The sequence below is a fragment of the Pavona decussata genome, unplaced genomic scaffold, assembly GCF_977016875.1.
Source record: "Pavona decussata unplaced genomic scaffold, jaPavDecu1.1 SCAFFOLD_85, whole genome shotgun sequence".
Lineage (NCBI taxonomy): Eukaryota > Metazoa > Cnidaria > Anthozoa > Scleractinia > Agariciidae > Pavona > Pavona decussata.
In genome coordinates, this window is record NW_028145503.1 from 1,926,895 (window position 1) to 1,952,245 (window position 25,351).

The 25,351-nt window shown below is 38.4% G+C and overlaps 1 protein-coding gene and 1 long non-coding RNA gene across 4 annotated transcripts in view; one reads left to right on the forward strand and one right to left on the reverse strand.

The window, feature by feature from the left end:
* Positions 1–25,351, forward strand: part of LOC146475218 (uncharacterized) — a 130,465-nt gene that overhangs the window by 73,014 nt on the left and 32,100 nt on the right. The window lies entirely within an intron of this gene.
* Positions 4,015–25,351, reverse strand: part of LOC146475222 (uncharacterized) — a 92,697-nt gene continuing 71,360 nt past the window's right edge. For 2 of the 3 annotated variants that reach the window (XM_085116096.1, XM_085116094.1), the window contains 19 exons: positions 24,651–24,677; positions 20,200–20,319; positions 16,610–16,681; positions 15,785–15,883; positions 14,973–15,023; positions 14,407–14,480; positions 14,223–14,292; positions 12,858–12,956; positions 12,277–12,358; positions 11,781–11,809; positions 11,594–11,665; positions 11,072–11,140; positions 10,848–10,904; positions 9,598–9,687; positions 7,929–8,012; positions 6,615–6,709; positions 4,931–5,060; positions 4,695–4,764; positions 4,015–4,578 (listed from right to left, as the gene is read on the reverse strand). In XM_085116096.1, the coding sequence (XP_084972222.1) occupies positions 4,451–4,578; positions 4,695–4,764; positions 4,931–5,060; positions 6,615–6,709; positions 7,929–8,012; positions 9,598–9,687; positions 10,848–10,904; positions 11,072–11,140; positions 11,594–11,665; positions 11,781–11,809; positions 12,277–12,358; positions 12,858–12,956; positions 14,223–14,292; positions 14,407–14,480; positions 14,973–15,023; positions 15,785–15,883; positions 16,610–16,681; positions 20,200–20,319; positions 24,651–24,677 (1,518 nt within the window). In that variant the 3' untranslated portion in view covers positions 4,015–4,450. The remainder of the gene's footprint in view (positions 4,579–4,694; positions 4,765–4,930; positions 5,061–6,614; positions 6,710–7,928; positions 8,013–9,597; positions 9,688–10,847; positions 10,905–11,071; positions 11,141–11,593; positions 11,666–11,780; positions 11,810–12,276; positions 12,359–12,857; positions 12,957–14,222; positions 14,293–14,406; positions 14,481–14,972; positions 15,024–15,784; positions 15,884–16,609; positions 16,682–20,199; positions 20,320–24,650; positions 24,678–25,351) is intronic. The other variant, XM_085116095.1, reaches the window with a different exon arrangement.

The following is a 25,351-nucleotide window of genomic DNA, read 5'->3' on the forward strand; positions in this document are numbered from 1 at the left end:
GTTTCCCAAGGGAGATTTTTTTACACGCCGAGATCCCTAGAGACATAAACAAGTGAAAAATCCCGAGCTCAAAATTTTGTCAGTTTTGACCAAAAACCCTGGACCTACCCCTTGGAAAAAAGCGGTGAGGGTAAAAGGAGGAATGAGTTTGTGGAATGGAATGTGGAAAGACGTGCGGAATGGCATAATTATGCAAAATAAGAATTGCGGAATGACATAATTATGCGAGATACGATTTATGCATAATGACTCACAGAAATACATTAAACTGAAAAAGCGCGCCTTTTTTTGGGCGCCAATTTGCAAATACAGCCTTTTTGTAACCATTTCAACCGAAGAATGCATCACAAAAACCCAAACAATGGTATCTTCGAATTCAAACTTTTTTCCTTCGATTCTCATCGCATAGCCGTTGATGCAACATAGCAGCTCGTGGACTTTTATCGTTCGCGAGTGAACACATGATTTGTAATACATTTGCATTAAAGAGGTTTGTTTATTTACGTAACCCGGTTTCCATTCCACACGAGTCGTCCGCCATTACGGGAGATGTATACAACTCAATCGAAGGCTGGTTAAACTTGACATGTTTCAAGCTAGCTTTCACAGCGCCTCGCAGGAAAAAGCCGTGAGTAAAGAACCGCCTCTGTTTATTTTTGAAACGATTTATGTCACTTGTCGAGGATTTATCTGCGAGTATGACGAATGTGTTGTGGTTCGGTCATGCTCATTTCCGTTGTTTTACGTTTTATATTAATCAATTTATCATACACAGCCAAACACACACACACGCAAATAAATAAATAAATAAATAAATAAATAAATGAATAAATAAAAACGAAAATAAAAATTTAACCGCGATCTATACCGCAGAACTCTTTCCCCGTATTTTGACGTGTAGATTTCGGTTTTTTATTTTCGAAGGAAGGATCTTGATGAAACAAATAAAATTTTTAACTCCAATATTTTATCAGAAACAATATCTAAGCAATTCGGGAAATATTTCCGCACAGCCCCATACATAATTTTTCCATGCACAACTGTCACACTAACACGACGAGCGTGAGAACAGAGTGTGTGCCAAATGTATAGATAATTATGCATGGGGCTGTGCAGATATCTTGACGCAACTCGTACTAAAAATACTGTAAGAGACTAATGTCACTTGAAGCCAACTTTCTTGTATTTCGGAGGGATAAAAATGCGGTATTAACCCAGGTACGAAAACAACTGCTTCTGGTTTCATTTACAATGCACCGGGAACAGGTCCAAAGGGACCAGGGACAAAGAAATAGCCTACAAAACATGAAGTCATGGCGAGAGTTAACAGAAAATTCTTTGTCAGGGCGTTACACTTAAAAATGATTCCCAAGAGGGTTTTATGACACACCGAAATCCCTTGAGACACAAAAAAGTGAAAAATTCTGACTTAAAATTTGGTCATTTTGAGCAAAAACATTGGACTTACCCTTTGGAAAAAAGTCGATGTTTGGACGAAATACAAATATTCTTTTAGAAGCTTCCAATCAAATCAGTGTGTCGGAAAACATCCCCTGAGAAAGTTTTTAAGACTGCTAAGGGTCCAGCGACAAAGAAATAGGCCACAAAATATGAAGTCATTTTGAGAGTCAAAAGAAAATTCCTTGTCAGGTTGTTATTTGCACTTAAAAATGATTCTCAAGGGAGTCGAGATCCCTAGGGACATAAACAAGTGAAAAATGCCGACTGCAGAATTTGGTCATTTTTGACCAAAAAACCTGGACCTACCCCTTGGAAAAATGTCGATTTTTGGACGAAATACAAATATTCTTTTAAAAGCTTCTAATCTAATCAGTGTATCGGAACACGTCCCCTGAGACACTTTTTAGGCCTCCCAAGGGACCAGGGACAAAGAAATAGTCCACAAAAGATGAAGTCAGGGTGGCATTTAAAGAGAAAATTCTTTGTCAGGGCGTTATTTGCACTTAAAAATGAGTCCCAGCGGTGTCATATTGTTAATTTTTTCTAACTTTCATCGTAATACTATTTACTAATTTTGATCGTTTTACTATAGACAAAGGATTTTAGCCTAATTTTCATCCCAATGCTAAACACTATTGATTTTCTCCTAATTTTTATCCTAATGCTTTAGAGTATGAATTTTGGCCTAATTTTTTTCTAATACTATACACTGTGGATTCTGGCCTATTTTTCGTCCTAATACTATAGACTATGGATATTTTCGTCACCCCGCGCGAGGTGATATCTAGCGATTTGTTGATGTTTCTGAGGAAGAAGTAAATAGGACGAAAGAAAGTGCAACTCTGAAAGGCACTTAAGATGCAGCAAAGTCCAAGGTGACACTTTTCGAAGGCAAGATATGAAAATCTTCATAATGTAAAAAAAAAAATCCCTGTAAATTGCGTGTTGTCGATGTCGATGGCTTAAAATGAAGTAAACAAATGAAGTTAAATTCGCGCAAGATTTTCATAAACAAAACGAATTTAAGACAGAATTTGAAAGCATGAAAGTAAACAAGATGAATAAATGTCTTCTAAATTTTACGTTTCAGTGAGGAGAAAAGACGATGGCTCTTATAATCTGTTGTCGGTTCGAGCGGCCCTCAACCACCATCTAAAATCAGCGTCTCACAACAAAAAAAGTTTATCTGCGGCAACCGTGTACTTTTTTAGTGAAGCCAATAAAGGACTTAATTCCTACCTGAAGCAGCTTTTCTCCGAGGGCAATTTATAAACGTCCGTTAGTTACCGACGAAGCCATCATGTTAACAATTAAGAAATTGTGCGACAAAGTGCTATCGCTAACACTTGTGATCCCGGCTCGAGTTTTACACCAAACAGCCTGGTTCATCTCCATCTCTTTTGCTAAACGTGTCGGAGAAACCCAACATTGATTCACAGAAGTCAATGTCTCGTCTCAATGAAGCGGCAGTTAAGCCTGGTTTCCATATGATCTAGTAAGGGTTTGCGATCGGTCTGCGTCACGTTGCAGACATATGAAAACATTTGTCCCCGGCGTCTGCGACACACGGTCGGGGTGATCGGGAAAGTAGAATCTACTTCTACTTTCCGGACCATTAAGACGCTTCCAACTAAGACAATTTTTAATGGAAACGTTTGTCTGGGACGATCTGCGGCCTATCGGGGACACACTATTGTTTGCGTTGAAACGTGTCATGTATTGCCCAATCAGACTTGAGAAAAATGCCTGGCGCCTTTTTGGCACCAAGGGTACGCTTGTCTGCTGTCGCTGTGATCGCAAATTGGGAGATGTGTCTGTTGTGTCTGCGACATGACGCAGACCGATCGCAGACCATTAAGATCATATGGAAACCAGGCTTTAAAGAATACTGCTTGCCTGTGCAGTTTATCGATTGAGCATGTGATCGGCAGACTGCGCGTCTCTGTTCATTGACGCGTGATAATTTGACAATCAAACAAACAAACAAACAAACAAACAAACAAACAAACAAAATCGACATTTTTCGGACAATTCTTGCTTTTCTCTGATAATCACCTGGGCCCAGTTGTTCAAGGCTCGATCAAACTAATCCCGGATTAACGTGAACTTTGAGTCGAATTTAATGACTTGTCATCAAAGATTCTTCCAAAGATTTTGTCCCTCAGTTTCGACTTTAGATTTGTCTTTAACATTAGCTTGAAATTAGATTTCAAAAACCGCTTTTAATGAGCGAGATGTAGACCTCGGTTAACTTTTAATCATGGCTTAGCTTCAATCGGCCTTCGAACAACTGGGCCCTGAGTAATTACACTAAAACAATTATTCCCCTCAGGCTCAGTAAATATTGGTGAATATTCCCCTCGACGTCCGACTTAGCCTTACTCTGTCTCTGGACTAATGGACAGTTTGTTTTTTGCACTTGGGTGATAATTTATAATAAAAGTAGACAATTATTTTTTTGTTTCAGTTTAAAGACTTTTTGGGTTTTGAAATGACATCAAATTCGCTTGAATACCTCCCCTTTAAGTTGAAGTAATTGATAAACAAACAACATTCTAGCAAAATATATTTTTTAATTGAGTAAAACATGGGTCGCCTTGGATTCATGTACAAAATAAATGTAAGAAGGCAAGCACACCAGAAGCGAAATAAATACATTTGAATTTCGAACATAGTAATCCACTGGCTTGCTATTTCATACAATTGTAATACAATAATAGTACAAATACTACACACCTTCATAAGCTTTTTCTTTCAGAAATCGGTATAAAAGTCTGTTTTCGGCGAAAAAAGGAAATATAAATTATCGTTTTTCGAGAGAAATTTTTTTATAATGCAAAGTATGTGGTTCAAATTGAATATCTACAAATTGCAATATGAAGAAATTGTCTTTAACGCCTTTAAGGCAATTTTGTTTCACACTGAAAAAAACAATTACAGTCAACTATACAGAAACACGCGCTGGATTGATGGCTACACAATATGTTCTTTAAACGAAGTAGTTTTTCCTTAAAAGGGACATGTACTGCTTAGACGAGGCGGTTAAGGGACCATACAAACCGCTGTCCCCATCACTTAGCAGGCTCGGCTTGAGATCGAGATCTGACGTCACAGGAGCTGAAAGGATGAAATCGAAGGCATTAATGCGAATGTTTATAAAGCCTTTACGGGGGTGTGATTATGGTCTCCGTAACGAAAACAAACGTTCAGTTTTAAAGGAGAATTTTACTAACCACTGTCCAAATGGCGTTTTATACTTTTGTTAAGTTCATTCTCCACAGCCTTCATTAACTGTCCATCTCCCTGTGCAAAGAAAAATTGGCTTAAAGCTATGCCTACTTAAATCTAAAGAAACTCCACCATAAAAAAAAAAAAAAAAAAAAAAAAAAAAAAAAAAAAAAAAAAAAAGTAGGGACTATCTTGGTCCAATGTAGCGTGTTTCACGGCACGTAATCACCATCATTCTTACCTTGGAGTACATTCTATCAGGACTGGTCGCAGGTGACCCATTTAATATTCCACCTAATGTATCAGAACCGTACGGGTGCGGAGACGAGCTGCGCTGTAATCCTTCAAAATTTCTCCGCGACCTTTCAAGACTGTGGACAAAACAAAGCCAATGTTGAGAATGATGTATTATTTAGTGCGTGACACAGGCATACAAGGAAAAATTGAGGAAATGTGAGTGCTCCTATCAGGAGTCCAACCGAAGACCTTCCGATTACTAGTTCAGATGCTCTACCACTGAGCTACAGGAGACTCGTGTGGGCTAAGGCCATTAAACTTGGTTCATGGGAAGGCAATGTTGATTTACATGAACTTCTCAAACATGAATATAAGGAAAAAAAAAACCTTGGTAAAGTTGCACATGGTGCACCTCTTTCCACGAGATCGGATCGGGGCTCTGTCATGGGTATTTTTCGTATCTGGGCCAAAACTTTACTAAAATTAAAAGTGCCTTTTCTTGCAAATGATATCTTGCTAAAACGCCCACTGGAAGATATTAAGCAATTTTAGCTAAAGTAATGAAACCATTAACCGGTACATGGGAATTCAATAGCTTAAACAAGAGATAATTTCTCAAGTTGCAATCCAAGGTCGTCCTGGCCATCGGTCATACTATTTTGAGGAGACTGGTAGAGTAGTACCCATTTCATGGTCGTGGGCTTAGTGACCTGGCCTTTGCGTGGAAACGAGGCAGGATGTCGACTTTGTTTTGATACTAACCCCGGCACTTTTCATATGAGGAAGTACCACGGGAATTTGGTGTTACATCAAAAACTCTAAAACGTTTTTTTTTGTCAACAAAAAGCTAAAAGTATTGCTCAAATTTGTTGTAGATTGTAACCCCAGTGTACAGAGACTATCAATGAGTGTCTCTGCCCACAGATGGACTGTGTTAGAATGGAATTCAACTTGAAAAATGTTAGGCTAACTGTTTTCACGTTGTTGCATTTTCGTTTCCAAAATGCACTAGAGCAGGTCATGAGTTGTCTTTTTCAAGAACTCAGATGATTTCTCTTTCTCTGTGTTCTAGAATTATTTTGTAACTATAAAGTGAAGGTGTTGTCGCACCATTTTGACCACAAAAGGTCAAAATCCTCGTGATACTTCCCCTTTAACAGATTTACAAGGGAAAAACCCTGAGGTTTGTATATAATAAAGTCAATTCCAGAGTTGCTTCCAATCAAAGCCCAGGTCACTAAGTACACAACCGTAAAATGGATTATTTTGAACAAACTGTACCCGCATTATTTTGATGTTCATGTCTTTCAGCGTTTAAAAATTATACTAACAATAGCTATCAAAGTTCGTTTCACTCAGGTTTCGTAGCATGGTGGAGCTACAGTAGACTCCCACCACCTTGAAGACTCCAGGGAAGTAGAAATATTCCACGTTACAGTTGTGTGCCAAGCTGGAGTTGACTATGTGTTGATACAAACCTCGCTGCTATTCATATGTAGATCCGGTTGTTCTTATGCTAACTAGTTTGCATTTACAACTGAAAAGCACTGAGGTTTACAAGGTAAGCTCCAGCATCGCTTCCACTCAAAGGCTAGGTTACTGAGCCTAACTAAACCTCACGTAGGTTTGGCGAAGAACTTTCCTACGCGTTATATGAAGACATCGCTCTTTGATTTTCCTTGACTCACTTTAGTAAAGCCTGTGATTCCGCCATCTTCTCGTTCGCTTTGTACAAGCGGTTGGCCAGTTTGTCTCTAGATTTCAACTCACTCTCGTACATGTCCTAAAATCAAAGTGAATTAAATAAAACATTTTAGTTTCCGAGCAAGGTTGCCTACTTGTACAATAAGAATTTCTTTTTCCTCCCCTCACACAACACTAGATCGGGAATTTACAGGATTTTATGAACACCTCGACAGCGATAATGCGTTTGGTCCAAAAAGAGACCAAAACTGATTCATCTCGACCTCAGTAATACGGAAACATCAATCAGACCGACAGTTAGCTGTGTCTAATTAACAAATCGACGGCAGTTTTCTATGGTCTATACTCTTATAGACCATAAAATGACGTCAAAAAATGTTCAAAACTCAAGTGGAACCACGAGCCGCAGGCGAGTGGTTTCACTGCCAAGTTTTGGACATGTTATGGCGTCATTTTATGGTCTATAAGAGTATAGACCATAGAAAACTGCCGTCGATTTGTTTTTTACAATAACATGGCAAAAGTACGAGCGGAATTGGCAATTTTTTTCGTTGAGAAAGCGCGCGCGTTACATCTGACGTCATTTTTATTGTCTGTACTCTTATAGACAATAGCTACGAGCCAATCAGTGCGCGGGAATTTGGACAGTTGTTGTAAAATTGTCCATATCTCAGCAAAGGAATTGATTGGTAGAACAAGTAGATAGGGTCTGCTATACATAAGGGAAAACTGCAAGAGACAACATAGCTTTCACTGCCTTAGGGTAGTTGCGTTTTGGGACGGTCACTTTTAGGCGAGTTGTGTCTTGCGACGGGAATGTGAAAGATGCTCTGGGTGACACAATCTCCCTCTTTCTCTTTTGTTAATAATAACTTTATTAATGTGACAGTCATTCTAGCTTGCTGCAATAACGCAGTTTGCTAATTATTGAAGCGCGGCGAATCCACCAAACCAAAGTGCGCCTGACGGCTTTCCAACCACCGATGCGGTGCATTTCAACTCCTGCTTGTTATTTCAACAAGACAAATGATGCCAAGGCAGGTGTAACCGAACGAGCTGAGAGAACGTATTAAGAATTTCTTATTTTGCTCACAAGCCCTCGCCTGGTTTTGGCAGTGTCACTGTTTATGTATCGCCATAGCTCAAGCAATACGAAAAAGCATATTTTTCAGTGAAATATGGAAAAAGGCCGCTGGACATTTCGAAAATTCTAGTGAGGTGAATCGTCGAGTGTAGCTGTGGAAAATTTTTCTGCAACAAATTAAAGATCACACAAGATAACTGATAACACGTCTCACCTTGTATCGTTTGGCTTCAGCGTCGAGCGTCTCTTTCTGCGTTTGGCTCTCATGGATTCCTGCGCGCATTTTAGCCATGCCGGCCTAATGAACAGTAAACAAGTGTCGTCAATGTCAACTAGACTGCCTTACAGTGACTTAACAACATACGAAATTCGTAATATGTTCTCGAAAGTAAAGTAAGTTGCGAATCTTGCAAGAAAAACTGTTAAAGTGGCATTTCGAGCTTAAAGTGCCCCTAATAACCCTTCAATTTGTTTTCTTTTGGTAGATTTCCATATCTTTCAAGAACTCATTTTCGAAAAAATTTTTGAGAAATATTGAATCCTTTTGTTTTTACAAGCGCTAGAAGTGAAGGCAGTCTTGTCGATATTTTCACCCATCGTTCGCATTAGTCCCCCACTCGGCCAAATATGGAGCGTGACGTAAGAAAAGGACATCGTGCAAAAATATCCGAAGATTCGCGGTAATGCTTCAATTGTAAACAGAGAAAATGGTTGGAAAATGTGTGGTTTCTGGATGGAACAACTCTCGAAATGTAGAGAAAGGAATCAGCATGCATAAGATTCCTTCTGATAACGATCCGAGGCCTTTTCTTACGTCACAGCGAAGAAAGTGTCGCTTCCCATTGGCTCGTTCCTAATGAGCCCACGAGACAAAAATTTGTCCAGCGGGGCTTAAAGGGCGCAAAAATTCAAAAATTTCAGTAACTTTAAGCGCTCGTAAAAAAAAAAGGATCCAATATTTCTGAAAAAAAATTTCGAAAATGAGTTCTTCACAGAAATGGAAATCTACCAAAAGAAAAGAAATTGAAGGGTTAGGGCCACTTTAAGTGGCCCAAACGGTCGGAATTTAACCCGGTTTCTGTAGCATGAACAGCTAGGAGCATTGCTACTCCCCCCTGGATGAGATGATAACCCATCGAAGGGTTACCCGCCAGCTAACTGCAACAGTGTGTACAATTGAATACTCTGGAGTAAGGTTTCGTGTTTAAGAACAACCAACCCTCAAACCAGCGACCCTCAGCGACCTCCCGACCAAAAGTCCGACGTGCCTCCACTATATAGAGTGTTTTCATGACCGCCATTTTGGAGGAGCGAAACAATAGAATGATTTTCCTTTGGGAAATAAATTTTACTTTTATGCAAATATTTAACAATTATTGGACGAGGTTGAGCAAAATATCGTGTTTGATCTGCGAGACACTGACAAATCACGATATTTTTGCGATAATCGAGTTCAATAATTGTTTTATCATTCAATCACCGTGTTTGTTTTTCATTATTGGTTTCTCTGACAGTTCAGGGAAGAGATCTGCTATTTTCACACAAGAGCATGGTTTTAATTACGCATGACCAGAATATTATTTGCAGCAAAACAGAGTTGAACAGTATTGCGCATGCGCAGACCATTATTTGTAGGCAGTTATTTACAGGTCACGTGGTTTGCTCTCGGCCAATGAAAAGGAAGAAAAATGCATCGAATGATAAATCTTATTGTTTGGTCCCTCCAACATAGCCGCCATGAAAAAACTATAAGAAATGGGAAAGGTGAAATTAAAATTTACTTTTCAAACCGTTAGCGATTCCCAACGCACGCAATCTACACCACTTATTTTCGGTCTCCGTTTACATACCAGAAATATTCCCCACAAAAACGCGCAACTAACCTTTAGGTCTGATATGGTCATCTCTAATTCCTTTCTCGTATTCGATTCGTTCGCTTCACGAATTTTGTCGAGTTTTTCTCGGGCAATAGCCTGTGTACAAACAAAGAGAGAGAAAAAATGATATAAAGCTTACAAGGCTAGCTGTGATAAGGATTGAGTAATATGTGTGCGTGTGTGGGTGGGTGGGTGGCACAACGCACCATGCACAAATCAGACACAAACGCGATTTAGCCTCTCCCGCTGTGATGCAAAGAGGAAGGCAAAGCGAGAAAATAGGGTTGTCGTCGAGAACCTTGCAAACGTTGAGAAGCTCAAAAACATATTTAAAAAGGAACTATAAGGGCCTGGCCTGGCCATTCGCACTCTCACTTGTCAATCAACCATCAGAGAGTAAACAAGTGACAAACAACATGCGTCTTTTTCTACGACCCTTACTGATAAAATTGGCTTATTTAGTTTTGGGAATAAACTTCGTTAACCGAATTGCAAACTGATGTCCGATATTTCTGTGGTGATACGAGATTTTGAGATTTTGATTTTTTCAGAGGATGCTTGAATCAACAACTTGCCACGACTAAACAGTGACTAGATTTTCATTTCACACCCACACCTATCACATAGGTGTGAAAGGAAGGAGGGACTTGTCTTTTTAAAGCAGAACTTCTTGTTTAAACTACCGACAAAAACAAACAAACAAACAATTATGGAACATACAAATTATACAAATATATACACACATTTCTTTTCTTTTCTTTGCTTTAGTAGAAACGTATTTGACGTTAAACATACAGGGTCAGCTATTAAAAGACAGTTTGGACGGTGTTTAACAACACCACGTTCCAAGCCATTTTCAATTTTGCAACACTCATACCTAAACATTGTCTGCTGCTGACGGTAGCAAGAAGGCTTGTATCCCTGACTAAAAAACTATTTATCTACTTAAAATAAACCACTTATAAACAGATTTGGAGGCCTACTAATTGCCTTTAATAAGCCGCGGCCTAAGTTAGACTATACAATACAATACAATATTTATTTTGCCATATACTACATTTACAGATGGAAAAAATGAAGAAAATTGATGTAAGAAAATAAATGGCGAGAAAACCTGAAAGAAACCACGAGGCTTGTGACAAGTCAGGCTTCCTCACTTAAAAGACTCTGTTTAAATAACTGGCCCAAACCCTTTAATTATATGGAAAAGGGAACTGAGGTAGGAATGACTAATGATTCCTTGCTGTCTCGCTTACCTGTTCTTCCAAATGGGCGTTCACTTCCTCTAGTTTACGATTCAGTTCAAAGCGGGACTATTGAAAGACAACACAGAGGTTAATCACAAACCTTATACTGTAAAACCCCGATAGGCCAAACATGTATTAACACCGATGTACTCTATTTCAAATGGCAAAGGTGCAACTTTTTCACTTTACATACGATTTCACTTTCAGTAAGGTCTAACACAGCGTTCACAAACCTTAGCTTCGAGTTCCTGTTTGTAAGTTTCCAGTTCTCCCTTCTCCACAAAATTGCTCTCGTAGAAAGCCTGAAACGGGTGAAAAGTTAAAATAGACCAGACTAATACCGCTCATTTTAAGCACTGCGTTCTTTATAGTGAATCTATCTTCTTTTTTAATTTAGTTACAGACGATTGCTTAGCTGAGGAATTAGTTCACCACTATATTTTCTGATTTCTGAAAGTCTGATTGGTTTAAAGTGATCACGTGATGTTATAGTGTTTATCCACGGAGACATAATCAAGCAATAGGGTCCATCCGAGAACTAGTCCGCAATCAACCAACCAACCAACCAACCAACCAACCAGTCAGTCAGTCAGTCAGTCAGTCAGTCAGTCAGTCAGTCAGTCAGTCAGTCAGTCAGTCAGTCAGTCAGTCAGTCAGTCAGTCAGTCAGTCAACCAGCCAACCAGTCAGTCGGTCGGTCGGTCAGTCAGTCAGTCAGTCAATACTGAAACTAAAGAAACAATTCAAGAAACTTACCTTCAGCCTGCTGACCTCTTCCTCTAATTGCCTGTTGATTTGCTCCAGACGTTCTTTATCAAACAGAAGACGCTGCAAACATCAAAACAAACAGTACCTCAACTTTTTGTTTCCATGTGCAACTACTTACTTTTCACGCTTGTGATACAAGATAGCAAAACGATGCCAAACGATAGAAAGAACTCACCTTTTCTTCCGCTTTGGTTGCAGCCAGCTCTAAAGAAGTGAAACAGGAAATTAAAGGAGAAAATGGACAAATTCAACTGTTACTTCAGTTTGAACGATAACTATTACTGACATAAAGTAAATAAATAAATAAATAAATAAATAAATAAATAAATAAATAAATAAATAAATAAATAAATAAATAAATAAATAAATAAATAAATAAAGTAAATGAACAAAAAGAGAATGCAAAATTTCTTGGAGCCTTCAAACTTAGACCTTCCAGGGCACAGCATATGAGTGGGCGCCTAGCAGTTGTAATCTTTACGGGAAATCGATAGACAAACGTACTGAGGAAAATAGTACTCATAAATAGACACGCAACAAACTGGTATCAGCCAATCTTTGGGGGAAACCCGACAAAGTGGCTTACTTGCTTGTATGATAAGTCTACAACAGTTCGTCATTCCCTAGATTTGTAGAAGAACTTAACTTATAACAGTGGCCTATTGAACTACCTTGCTGTTGTTGCTTGTTCGTAAGCTCTACCCGAGAACGACTTTCCGCTTCCTGATGAAGTCTCTCGCTCATATTATCCAGCTATGAAACAAACAAAAACATAAATACCGTGACAGGTCTGTTACGCCCCCCCCTCTCCCCCCGGGGATGTATTCGTTTTTGAGCCTCAAAAGGCTGGGCGTGGGGTATTTCAAATCATGACTTTTTGAGCAAAACTGAAATCAGCTCTTCCAAAATTCTACCATACATCTAGATAAAACAGAACACTAATGAAAACATTAACCAACGGATTGTGTAACGTAATCAAAATGTCTTACCACGAAAAGCTTTAAAGACCATGATTTCCAGTACTGAGTGGTATTTTCACATTGGTACTCACCTGGGGTTTGAAGTATTTCTAACATGAAAAGGAAAGAGTGCACAGGAAGGAGGAGGGAGGGACAGAGGGAGGGAGGCTTATTATAAACTCTAACCTCCAAACGAAAAGCACATAAAGCTTATAGAGCTTTAACAGTAAACGTTTTGACCACTTCATAGTAAAGAAAAAAATTACTTAACGGATGTTGACGAACAAACGAACCTGTCTTCGTAGCGAAGTTATATGCGACTCCATGGCGGCGCGTTCCTTCTCGAATTCAACACGAAGAGCAGGGATCCTGCTTTCTGAGCTTTCATACTCCTAAAATATTAAAAAAAATACCCCAACATTAATCTTTCTTTTTTTTTTTTTGCGAAGTGCACACCAAGTTTCATCCACAATGTGAAAAGTCATTAGAATCACATTACGCGTACCCGTCAAAAAACTTCGCTAACCCACTTTCAGACCAAAATATGCAATCTAACGAAGGCAACAGAAGCTTGCCAAAAATCTAGTTTTTTTTAAGTTTTTGCTTTAGATCAGGTTCAAAATTGTTCTAACTGAAACATGCAATCTTCTCTACTTATTTTCATATCCATGTGGGAATATCCATTATCTTAAGAATTGACCATAGACTTTGAACGAAAGTCTACTGTCATTATAACAATAAGCTATCGTTCAGACTCCAGTTATCAAAGAGCGAATAACTTTATCCACTGGATAAGTCACTATCCAGCGGACCAGGCGTACTTCAACTAATGCTTTTGGCAAGTTTTCCACACAATCCCATACCTAAATTTGACATATGCTTCTACTCTGTTCACAAATTATGGGGCTATCGGGAAAATCGTGCACACATTTCATCAGCCGGATAGCCACCTATCCAGTGGATAAATTTATCCACTCTTTGAACAACTGGAGCCAGAAAGAATAGTTAGGATCCATCTTAAATTAGAAGGCCTTAGTGAACCTGGCCCCAGAGCCCTAAATCGATACACATCTTCAGATCAGTAAATCTTCCCCTTTCAAAAGTTCTATTTTCACTGGACCCTGATAACCTGCAGTTGCACTGTTTTTTTAGGGTTGGGAGGCGCAGCATTGTTCTACTGTTCGTTCTTTTGTCCTCTCGACCAACCATGTAAGACGTTGCAAACCGTGCAGACTTGAACAATAAATTGTTACCCATTTCCAGACCAAAAAGGCGCAAAGCCCAAAGCTATTGGGGGTCTCAAAATCTAAATACATGTAGGAACAGGAAAACGTACTAAAGGTAACTCGAGGTTTGAGTAAAGGAGAGAAAAAAGGCATTGATACAAGCAGATAGAAATTGCCACTCTTTCCAACAAAGCTAAATTAATTATTGCACTGGCTTTCCAAAAGAAAAAACGCAATTAACGATAAAATATTAAATAGAAGAAAGACCCTCGCAGTTATTTAAGCAACTTAAGAAGTTGCGAAAAGAAAGCCTGAAAAAAGGTTCAGGCCTGAACGGAATTCGAACCCATGACCTCTGCGATGCCGGTGAAGTGCTCTACCAAATGAGCTATCAAGCCAACTGGGAGCTGGTCAAATAATTGTCACCCTTACCTTAAATCGCCGTTTGTAAGACTTAAGCTGTGTTTTGAGGGCGACGACTTCTTTTTGATGTTGACTTGTTCTGAGAAAAAAGAGTCAAAATTCAAAAAAAAAAGAATTAATTTTTTTGACCTGCAATCGTTAATATTCCTGTTTAAAAAAAAAAGCTCAAACAAAACGAGGCAAAATCTCCAACCTTTGGTCGCTGGCCTCCAACTTCGCCTCCAGTACTTTCTTCATCTCCAAAGCTTTTCTAGTTTTCCGTTTTTCCTGTATTGCAACAAAAAACAGCAAATGAGCAAACGATGGGATGGCGCAGTGGTGAGAACACTAGCCTGTCACCAATGTCGCCCGGGTTCGATACCCGGTGTTGACGGCATATGTGGGTTGAGTTTGTTGTTTGTTCTCGTCCTTGCTCCGACGATTTTTCTCCGGGTACTCCGGTTTTCCTCCCACCAAAAAACAAATTCTAATTAGACCTGGAAACACTAAAGGTGCATTTCTTTGGGAAAATCCGAATCCGGATTTTTGATCCAAGATCACTCAGATCATGGTGCATCAAAGGAACCGACGAATCCTTACCCAGAGTGAATTCGTCGATTCCTTTGATACACCATGATCCGAGTGATCTTGGATCAAAAATCCGGATTTGGATTTTCCCAAAGAAACGCACCCTATGAGTGGATTAAAGAGCCAATTTGTGGAAGCCAGTTGAATCCCCATTTATTATTATTTATTTATTTATTATTATTTATTCATTACCTCTTCTATCTCTGCTTTTGCGTCCGCCAATCTTCTCTCCATTTCCGCAATCTGAGAGAATAAAAAGGAGGCCAGTTATGCGTGCACACTCTGTTGCCCATATTATAAGATAAACAACTTGGAGCAGAAAAAGGAATGAATACGAGGAAAATAGCTTTCTTCTTGTAAAAGCCGTCCTAGTAAGACATCTAGTCACCCTGAAATTGTTGACGCACATTTCTTATTATTAAAGAGATTTAGAAACGCGTTAACGGCAAATGGCAAACGTAAGATTCACGTTGATGTTTTCTTGAAAAAATGAGTACATAGAAGGGAATAATGCAAAGCAATTCTGGCCTTTGATCCTAACGTAAAACTGCTCGATTTTATGAGAAACTAAAAACAGCGTCATTTATGCCGTTTGGCGTAAACATAATTCTAAATTTCTCTATTATCGGGAAATCAAAACACACAAGTTTCAACATTGAAGCAAAAGGGGTCACAAGGCCATTTCAGCGTCCCTTGTGGAGTCGGCAATTTGGGTAACCTTTTCATGTTCACTTACGCCAAATAGACTAATGCTTCCTTGATGATACCTTGTAGCCATAAACAATCCTCCTTTTTTACTCCTGTGCACACTATATACTCCGTATCCACGGTGTAGTAGGGTGCAGCGTAGCATACTTTTGTTATACTAAGAGGTTCCTCTATTTGGCGTAAGCGTGACATGAAAAAGTAACCACAATTTGTCAAAAAGTCGTGTCGGCTAGTGCAAAAAAGAACTTGTTTGCGAAATTGCGGCTTAATTTGTTTCGTAAAAAGTTTGTTCTTACCTTAGCTCCCAACTTCGTTCTCGACCGTACTTCGGCTTCCCATAATTCCTTGTGTTCTTCCGCCTCTCTTTCATGCTGCGTTCGACTAAGTGACGCCGACTACAAAAAAGAAAATAAAAATAATAAAAATAAATAAATAAATAAATAAATAAATAAATAAATAAATAAATAAATAGTTAAGAATTCATTTAGACGGGAACTGCACACTGTTACAGTAACATAATATTGGCTACGAACAGAATTGTTCTTTCCACTAACCTTGTTAAAACTTAGAGCTGCGACACGACCCACAATGGCCATAGAATAAGCCCCTTGTTATTTATCATGCAAATTACTATTTAAGGTGATGTTAAACGGAACGATTTTTAACCTAACAAGCTGTAATTGTGTTACAAGACAGCGCGGATGATTTTAAACAAAGCACTTCGTTGCAGAAACAACTCATTAACATTGACCAATTTTCAAACACTTGCAACGTGTTGCTACAACAAAATGTTGCGTTAAAAGTTGTCCACGCGTTATGTCACGTTTTAAATCGTCACGTTTACAAAATGGTAAAATTCAAACTTGTACATTTCCTAGATGTTGAAGCAGATCGCTACGGACCTTTCCAGTTTTGCTGGGGAATATATTCATGAACTCCGTGTTTCGTTTAATTCCGTGTTTAAAAATGTAACGCCAACCGCAAATTGTGGTATTACAATAAGACGCGAATGAACTGTTGCGAGTAAATTGGGCTTAAGCTCACGGAAAACAAGAAACTGGCTGCCATTACCAACATGTTCCATAATGCCGAGACTTACGGCAATGATCTATTCAGCATACCTGTAGTTTATTTTCCAGCTCTATGGAATCTCCCTTCACATTGGAGAGCAACTTTTCCAGACTCTGTCTCGCCTGTGGGTGAAAAGACGATTAAATGTAAGTCCACAATGATTAGCCTTCCAAACTGAATGGAAAGTGGTAATACTAGATTAGCCGGGTTAAGCCTACTTCGAGCAACAATGTAGAGCGAGCTGTTTTAAGATTCAACAAAATGTCTGCGACAAGGTTCGAACCAGCGTTATTCAAACCGAATGTCCGACACGAAAACAAATGGGCCATAGCGAGAGGAGAGCAGACAGCAGTTAGAAATTAATCTCAACAACTTAAATTAAAAGCAACAGGGAAACATGGCTAAACAATTATCATACAAAACCTCAAGTTTGAATTTCGGTACGGTGTCGCGTTTTCCGAAACGAACTTTTCTGCGATTCTGTCCTCGACAAAGGAACAGAACAACATTGTCGTCGAACTTTTCAGGAATTTTCCCTTTTTCCTCGGCTATGTCAGACATAATTCAATGGCAATCTCAGGTCAAATCCACTCAGACAAAATTGAAATTTTCATATCACTTTCGTATTCTGAGAAAGCGAAGTTTTCTCTACCACATTTTGAAACAGAAAGAGATTATTTTCGCGTCGCAAAATGCTTTTAATCATTAGCGTGCAACAAAGAAAACACCGGTGATAATATTAATTAGGGAAATGAAGCTACATTATTGGTTTTGAATAGAACGAGCGACAGTTGAGATGCATAATTTACGATTAAAAACCGCGACTGAAAACAGCTACCGAAACAATTTTTCAGTATTAATAAATGAGGTTGTGTACAAAGCAAAACGATTTCAAAGTAAAAGACAATCTTCAGAAATGATGTTAACTGTAATTTACCATGCATTTCCAGACGATTGAAATTTTAGGCCATGAATTTCAATTTTCTTACACTTGATAAATCAAGCAAAATTGAATATATGTAATTCAAATAGTCTGCTCACATTTTATTGAAACATTTAATTCTGAATTTTAGATCAAAGCATTTCAAGTTTTTTTAAACACACGGCAATTGCGTTTAATACTCTTTTCCTCCAGTTGACGTAAATAATTTACGAAAAGTGGCGAATACACAATTGCAACATGGAGCGTAACGAGCAAATTTGAAAAGAAGTGACATCACGAGTTTGCAATGAAACACGGAAGTGATTTCATAACGAAATAAAAATCTGCTGGTAAAATCGTGTAGACTAAGAATTGTAGACTTCATCGCTTAGTGTACAGTTTATGGACGAAAGCGCCCACAAAATCATCGCTTACTCGGTTAAGAAACTGCAACAATAAAATGGTATGACAAAGGAGAAAATAGTATAAAAATGGACTAATAAAACATCAACGCCAAGCGGGATGATCCTACAGTCAGTACTGCAGGTCGTTAGAAATTCAATTACACTGGCAGGCTATTTCGTATTATATTTGAGTGGTTTCGTTTTACAAAGCGACCGTTTAAAGTGGGTCAATACAATAGAAACAGCTTGTTGGGACTAAGTAAAGGGTGACCGCGGCCGCTTATTTGAGGTCACCGCTTAATAGAGATCAAAGTACAGTTTAGGGACCTAATTTTTGGGACTTTGACAACTGACCGCTTAATATGGCGCCGTTTAAAAGGGAAGTATCACGCAAATTTACTGTCATTTCAAAACCCCAAAATGTTTGTCTGTCAGCTGAAACAACGAAAACATAATTGTCAAGTAGGCCGGCATGGATTGAACTTGAAAAATGTTAGTGTAATGTTTTTCAAGTTCACAAAGTGCGCTAGAACAGATCACGAGTTGTTCCTTTCAAGAATTGAGTTGATTTCTTTCCTCTCGTCAATCTAGAATTATTTGGCAGCTGATTGAAGGTATTATTTCATCATTTTTTACAAAAGATACCAAAAACCACATGATACTTCCCCTTTAATACAGGTTCGACTGTATACAGTGAACACCGAATTGTTCCTCAAGCGCGTGTTATATGCGAGAATAATAGATACATGTAGTCAACGAGGCCCGCAGCGCCGAGTTGGTTGTTTGTTATCCAATATCCAACAAGCGCGAGTGGAATAATTGTTTCAACAAAAACACTGACCAAGAAATATTGTCATGACGACTTATAACGACCAGAAGGCAACTCAAAGGAGCAGCGTCACGGAGACTGTGCTGTATGTTGGTCAAAGCTGCTCAAATATTTGACTAACAACCTCTTTTCTAACATGAAATGTCTCTTACAGCGCTGTAAACAAAATGTGAGATGACTTCTCCGAGAATGAATAAACTATTTTCAGTTTTTAGCGATTTTTCGAAAACACTCAGAAGGCACTCGGAAAAAATGGCCTATTTTATCAAGTTGTAATCTATTTCCATCCTAGCCATCAGCAGCCAAAGATGATTGATACTAGTTCCTGTGCACTAGTAAGGTTATTGTGAAACAACACTGAACCATTATTTGAAAGTTTACAACCATACGGATATGGCTTTTGGCTATTCAAAGTGACACAAAAAATTTCAAAACCCAAAAATGTTTGTCTGACAACAGAGACAAAAAAAACAAGTGTCTAGTTTTGTTATAAATTATCACCCCAGAGCAACAAAACTGTTGATTAGTGCCTCTGGCCAGAGACAGGGAAGGTCGGAATGGATTGAAACTTGAAAAATGTTAGGCTAATGTTTTTCAAGTTTTCGTATTTTTGTTTCCGAAATGCGCTAGAGCAGAGTAGAAGTTGTTCCTGTCAAGAATGAGTTGATTTCTCTCCTCTCGTTGTTCTAGAATTATTTTGTAGCAAAGTGAAGGTCTTATTTCACCATTTTAAACAAAAGGTGTAAAAAACCCTATGATACTTCCCCTTAATATAGGCGTTAGTTCTCGGGCATGTGATGGCTGGTATCCCATGGCCGCTAAGCCAATCAAAATGCTGGAATTTGCATTTTATCAATGATACAAGTTTTAATAATAGAGACCTTTGATTCTAGTACGCCTACGAGTTTCTCCTGTAGGCAAAGAGCACGCAGGCGTGAACCAGTGTAATTTTGGCGGGAAAACCAGATAGCCGTCGTCATTTTACTACGAGTTTTTGTGAGAACGGCGTAGTGGCGAAAACAAGTCCTCAAAACATAGGTGATCTTGTCTTTTTGGAACCAAAAAAGGCTTAGCTATCACCATTCAAAAAAACTTCGTCAAGTTCGTCGCTCTGAAAGAGTTACATGATGCTTCCTGGGATATATCTCTTCCAGAGAATGTAGCTAACGTCCTGGTCCATAACATGCAGCTTTTACTGCCCTTGTTTCAGTTTTGTAAATTTTCAGCAGGTTATTTATTATTGTTATCTATTTTTAAATCCTTTGACTGCTGACAATTCGCAAGAATCATCTCATCGATGGAGACGAATAAATTTGGTAAATTGGCAAATCGGTAAGTACTTCGCTAAGAGCTTTAAGTGAAATCTCTTTTTCGTATTCGAACTCGTAGAAGAATCTAAACGTCTCTAATAAAATGTACTTGGTACAGCGCATGAGAAGCAGGGCGTCTGAACAAGACCTGAATCGCTTGGCACAAAACACTCACCTCGTTTGAATCTTTGACTTCCTTCAACAATAAACCACACTTGGCCTCCTCTTCTCTGAGTGACGCTTCAACCTGAGCTTTCTCGACTTTGAGTCTTGTAACCATTTGCTCGAGCTGCGCCTAGAAAAGACGAAAAGAAAATACTTAAGTGAAATCTATGTTGCAAAATGTCGATAAAAGAACAGTACCTCAGTCAGGAAAGTACTGCTACGTAGCTTTCATTGAAATGGTCACACTTTAGGATTTCATCAAGAGACTCAGAAGTTAGATCCACCTCATTATAAAGCGAAATAAACAACATCCAGGAAAGTACTGCTCAGTAGCTTTTTCATTTAAATGGTCACACGTTAGGATTTCAACCACAGACTCAAAAGTTAGAACCACCTTATACAGCATAATAAACAGCACAACAGGAAAGTACTGCTCAGTAGCTTTCACTTGAATGGTCGCACTTAAGGATTTCATCCACAGACTCAAAACTTAGAACCGCCTTGTAGAGCATAAAAAAACAGCACCACGGGAAAGTACTGCCCAGTAGGTTTCATTTGAATGGTCACACTTTAGGATCCCCACAGACTAAATGTTAGAACCAACTTCTTGAGCATACCCTTAAACACTGTACAACAGGACACAGAAGGCCTGTTCCGTAGCTTTCATTTGTGTTTGTATTTCACCCCGAGAACCACGCTAGGCAGCGTAATAAACCTCGCAGTTACATTTAACATCATTTACGAACGCAAAAGTGTATAGGACCTCTTCTGGCAAATCAACGCGAGACCAGTCGCACAAAAGTTAGCAACGTTAAACAATACCACCTTAGCATTATTCCATGACAGAATTCCCCATTTGAAAGTGTATCAGCCTGTCTTACAATACTTTTTCTTTTCACGTCATCATTAACTGAAACCTTGGTAATAATGGTTTCCTGCCACTTCACGGGAACGTACAGATCTTCAAAATCAAATTAAGCCAAACTAAATTTCAGCTTTCATTTGAAAGCCCACACTTTATAATTTTTATCCAGACTCAAACGATAGTACCAGATACTCTTGACTTAGATTTCGACTGACTTTGGTGAGAAGATTTATGCCTAAATAAGTTTCCTTAATCTCCAACCATGAATTATACATTTTCCAGCTAACAACGATCTTTAAAACACAATAGAAATTAGAAACCTTGGCGTGTACCAAATTATTGTGATACATTTTCCTGAAATCCACAGATTTCCAACAAAAAATCCTTGATTTAACAGCACGTCGGTAGAAATTTTCGTCGTTCTGTGATCTGGCGACAAATTGGCGCTTGTGAAGATGGCTTTCAGAAGGTATAGCTCTTATATAAGTGAAGTTGATGTCATAGAGCAGACGGTGATGGAAACTGACAATCGCTTTAGCATATCGCAATCACATTAATGTCAGTTAGTTTATGTATCTGCAATTATACACTCTAAAAAGCGTCATAAACGGCATATATGACCGTCATTAAACATTAAATTACAATAATAAAGCCTACACTACTTTCAAACATGTCACATCCTTTTGTAGACAGTTTTGCAAACAGAGATTTGAAAAAGAAAGACCTACATTTGAAAGCCCGTAAAACGTAATGACATACTTTCTTGTTTTCACTGGCAAAGAATGAAATTCCATTTTAACAAAACAACTCCTACTCTTTCCGTTTACGTCTTGTATTTAATATTTTTTGTTTAAGTCGTTTTATCTAATAGAAGAGCATTTTTATTTGTGACAACCCTAACAGTTGAAATGAAAATATTTACAGCTAAACATCCCCCTGGCGTTAGTGCCTCAGGGTACAAGCAAGTGCGCTCTGTAAGTGGTCATCGACTACAAGGCTATTAGCCATTATCAAACTGGTAGGGAAGTTGCTCAATTGAATAGAGAAAAGAGGTTTTTCTTTCGACAGCATTATTTCGCTGAATGAGTGAATGGATAACAATTCTAAACGTCAAGGTCTTACTCGAAAAAAGGAAATTCCGGGTCCCCTACAGGCATCGAATCCATTACCTTACGGATAAGTGGTTGTAAAATGTAATACTGTACCACTGAGCCACGGAAGACTCTTATAGTGAAGGAGTGAATAGGGACTTTTTTCCCGATTTGATTTCCAAGGATCGCAGAAATATGTTCAGTTCCTCGACTGCAAATGACCGCAAAGAACTGTGTTTCAGTATCTCAAAGGATCACAGGAGATTGTTCACTTGCTCGATCCCAAAGAACTGTGTTTTCGATAGCGTATGACCTCAAAGGATAATTGTTCACATGCTCGATCGCAAAAAACTGTGTTTCCATATGATCGCTAAAGATTGATAACGACAATAAAGATGCTCTTTACAAATTTGCGCAGAAAATACGCAAACCGGTAAACTAAGCTCGGTTTTTGTGTCTTCTGCTCCACTGCAATGTTAAATGTGATATGAATCAGTTAATATGTATATCCATGAGTTTGTAAGCTTGCTGAATTGTGAATAAAAGCTTGTTTTTTTTTTTCAAGAAAATGATATGATTCCTTGCGAGGCAAATCAAATTGATGAATTTGTGTAATGTTTGGTTTATGAGCAGAGTTGACAACTAAAGGTAAATTGTTCACCGTAAAGAGATTCGAGTGCTGACGTTTCGAGAGTTAGCCTTGCGTCAGAGCGACGAATTTCTCAGCTGCGGGGAATAACTTGCGACAATGTAAATCCTGTATTTTTACACTTTTAAAGAGAGAAATAATAAGATGCTAGCTTGTTATAATAAACAAAATTGTAGAAAATTATACCCCTTTCATTTCCGCACCAAACCTGATTTTTAGCCCGTGGATCAAAACTTCGGGTATGACCATTCAAATGAAAGTTTTTCTGCAGGTGTTTCCAACCGCGCTGTTTGTTTTTAGAATTTACAAGATAGATATTTTTTAATTTCAACTTTTGTAAATTTTAGGAGTGAAAATAAAGGGTCAGCTTCGTTACTGTACATACGCTGCTATCTGGAATAAGTTTATTTTCGAAGGAGTTTATATTATATAGAAGAATAGATTTTCGCAATTATCTTCGCACCCAGACTGCTGCAAAAAAACTGAAAAAAATTCAGGCTTGAACGGGATTTGAACCATGAACTCCGCGAGCTATTATCATAGGAAATATAACATCTGGCATCAAAACAGTTGGCAAAGTACCCTGTTTAATATAATAGTCCTACACAAATGATAATTAAAATGCTCCGAAGTTTGCGGCAATTGACTCAACAAACGCCGTAATATGCGAGGGAAAACGTTTTGAACAAACCGAATGAAAGAAAAAAGAGAAATTACACGTAAACCAGCGCCACAGTCGGTGGCAAAACTTGTAGGTGTATTATTTGCGTATAAAGAGGAAAAATTATAAAAGGACTATTGGGAGCTATCTCTTTTGCAACTGCAGGTGGAAGGGATTTTCTGTTAGATGTAAAGGCTTATTTTATACGTGCCGAGCTACCGGCCAGATTAAAAGGTTCAACCGTATGGGCCAATTTACACGCTACAATTTGTCGGCCGATTTCTTTTTATGTTGGTGTAGTACGGATGAGATCAGCGTGATTAAAAAATAAAAATCTGTAGCAATACCACAGAGTTTTATAAATCGGACCAATTTTCGTCCGCTTTTCGTCCAATTTCTTTGTCAAATTGGGCCAAATCGGTCCTATTAAACGTTACGTGTGAATTAGCGTTAAGGAACATTTATTCAGAAGAGGGTGATAGGTCTTTGAAGATCGAAATTTTTGTATGGTTAATCAAACATTGTTTTAGAGCAGCATTGGTTGATTGTTTTAGAGTCAACTAAGTGATAACTCTTTTATTAAGGTTAGAGTTTGACTGCAATAAAGGTTAATCGCAGCTTAATTTGATTATTTTGTTTATTCTTGTTAGGATAATTTAACTCACAATGCCGTTTAGGTCGCAAATCAGTCACCAATCGGCCGTAAATCGGGTGTCAAAACGATTCGTGCTCTGCGGAAATTGTCGGGCCCACAGACCCTTGAGTATAAACCGACCTTTAGTCTCTTTGACTTGAAGGTTACCATTTTAGCGCGCATTGTTTAACAAACGAAATAATCATCACGAAGTGAAGGTTACGTAATGTTTAAAACACGAGCAGCAGTGTTTTATCGGGATTTCGCCGAGTGGTTTTAGACCCGATAAAACACGTGCTGCGAGTTTTTTGAACGGCTTCAAAAACATTCCTGGAAAAGGGTGTTGCAAGAGAGTTCATAACAATGATGCTTTAGTTTTGTGAACGTTGGAAATTAGCATGCGAGAAAAACATTAAACACCGCATACTAATAAGGAGGAGGTTCTATTGGGTTTTAAAACCACTGCACGTGATGTTTTATCGGCCATTTGATAGGTCAATGGGCTTATGAATTATTAATGAGTTTTTGAAACGCTATGAGTTATTTTATGAGTTTATTTACCGGTTCTTCATCTTCCTCTTCATGGGACTGCGAGAAAGGAAGCGGGTGATAACATTATGGATTAGACAACATTTTAGCCACGTTAAAAAACGTAGTTTATTATTAACCTATTAGATTTGAAAGAGGCTCGTCAAAATGTTGTGATAAGATTGGTTATTAAAATATTTAAATATTTAGCGGCAGGGAGGAGGCCATTCCGAGAATCTCCGATGATTTATTTGCAGTATACAATGCATTATTATTTATTTCTTTTTTTAAATCCTATGGATCCTTTGCCTATCTTTTTATGCAAGTAATTCCACCCCTCCTCCCAAGCCCCCAACCAATAATCCCCATCTTCCCAATTCACTAAATCTCGTGTTTAAGTGTCCACAAGAGATAGAGAAAATGTTTAGCACGGCACAGTTAACAATTGTTTATCAAGACATCTCAAACTGACTTTTGTCTTTCACTTAAAATTACACGAACTTTATCGTATTTCAAACTTAAGAGTAAAAAAAGGAAAAAAATCAGGATAGCGTACCCCTTGAACCGAATCGTTTGCCCAATTTCTTCTATTCAAACTACTGCACCAAGGAGGATTACGCTGCCGAGGATTGTAATTTTTAACGTGTTTGTATTAGAGTTACCCATCACAATAAATGAAAGCTAACCGTTTTCAAATCAGTGCTTAGCCATAAACACTGTAGATCGGTGCTAAG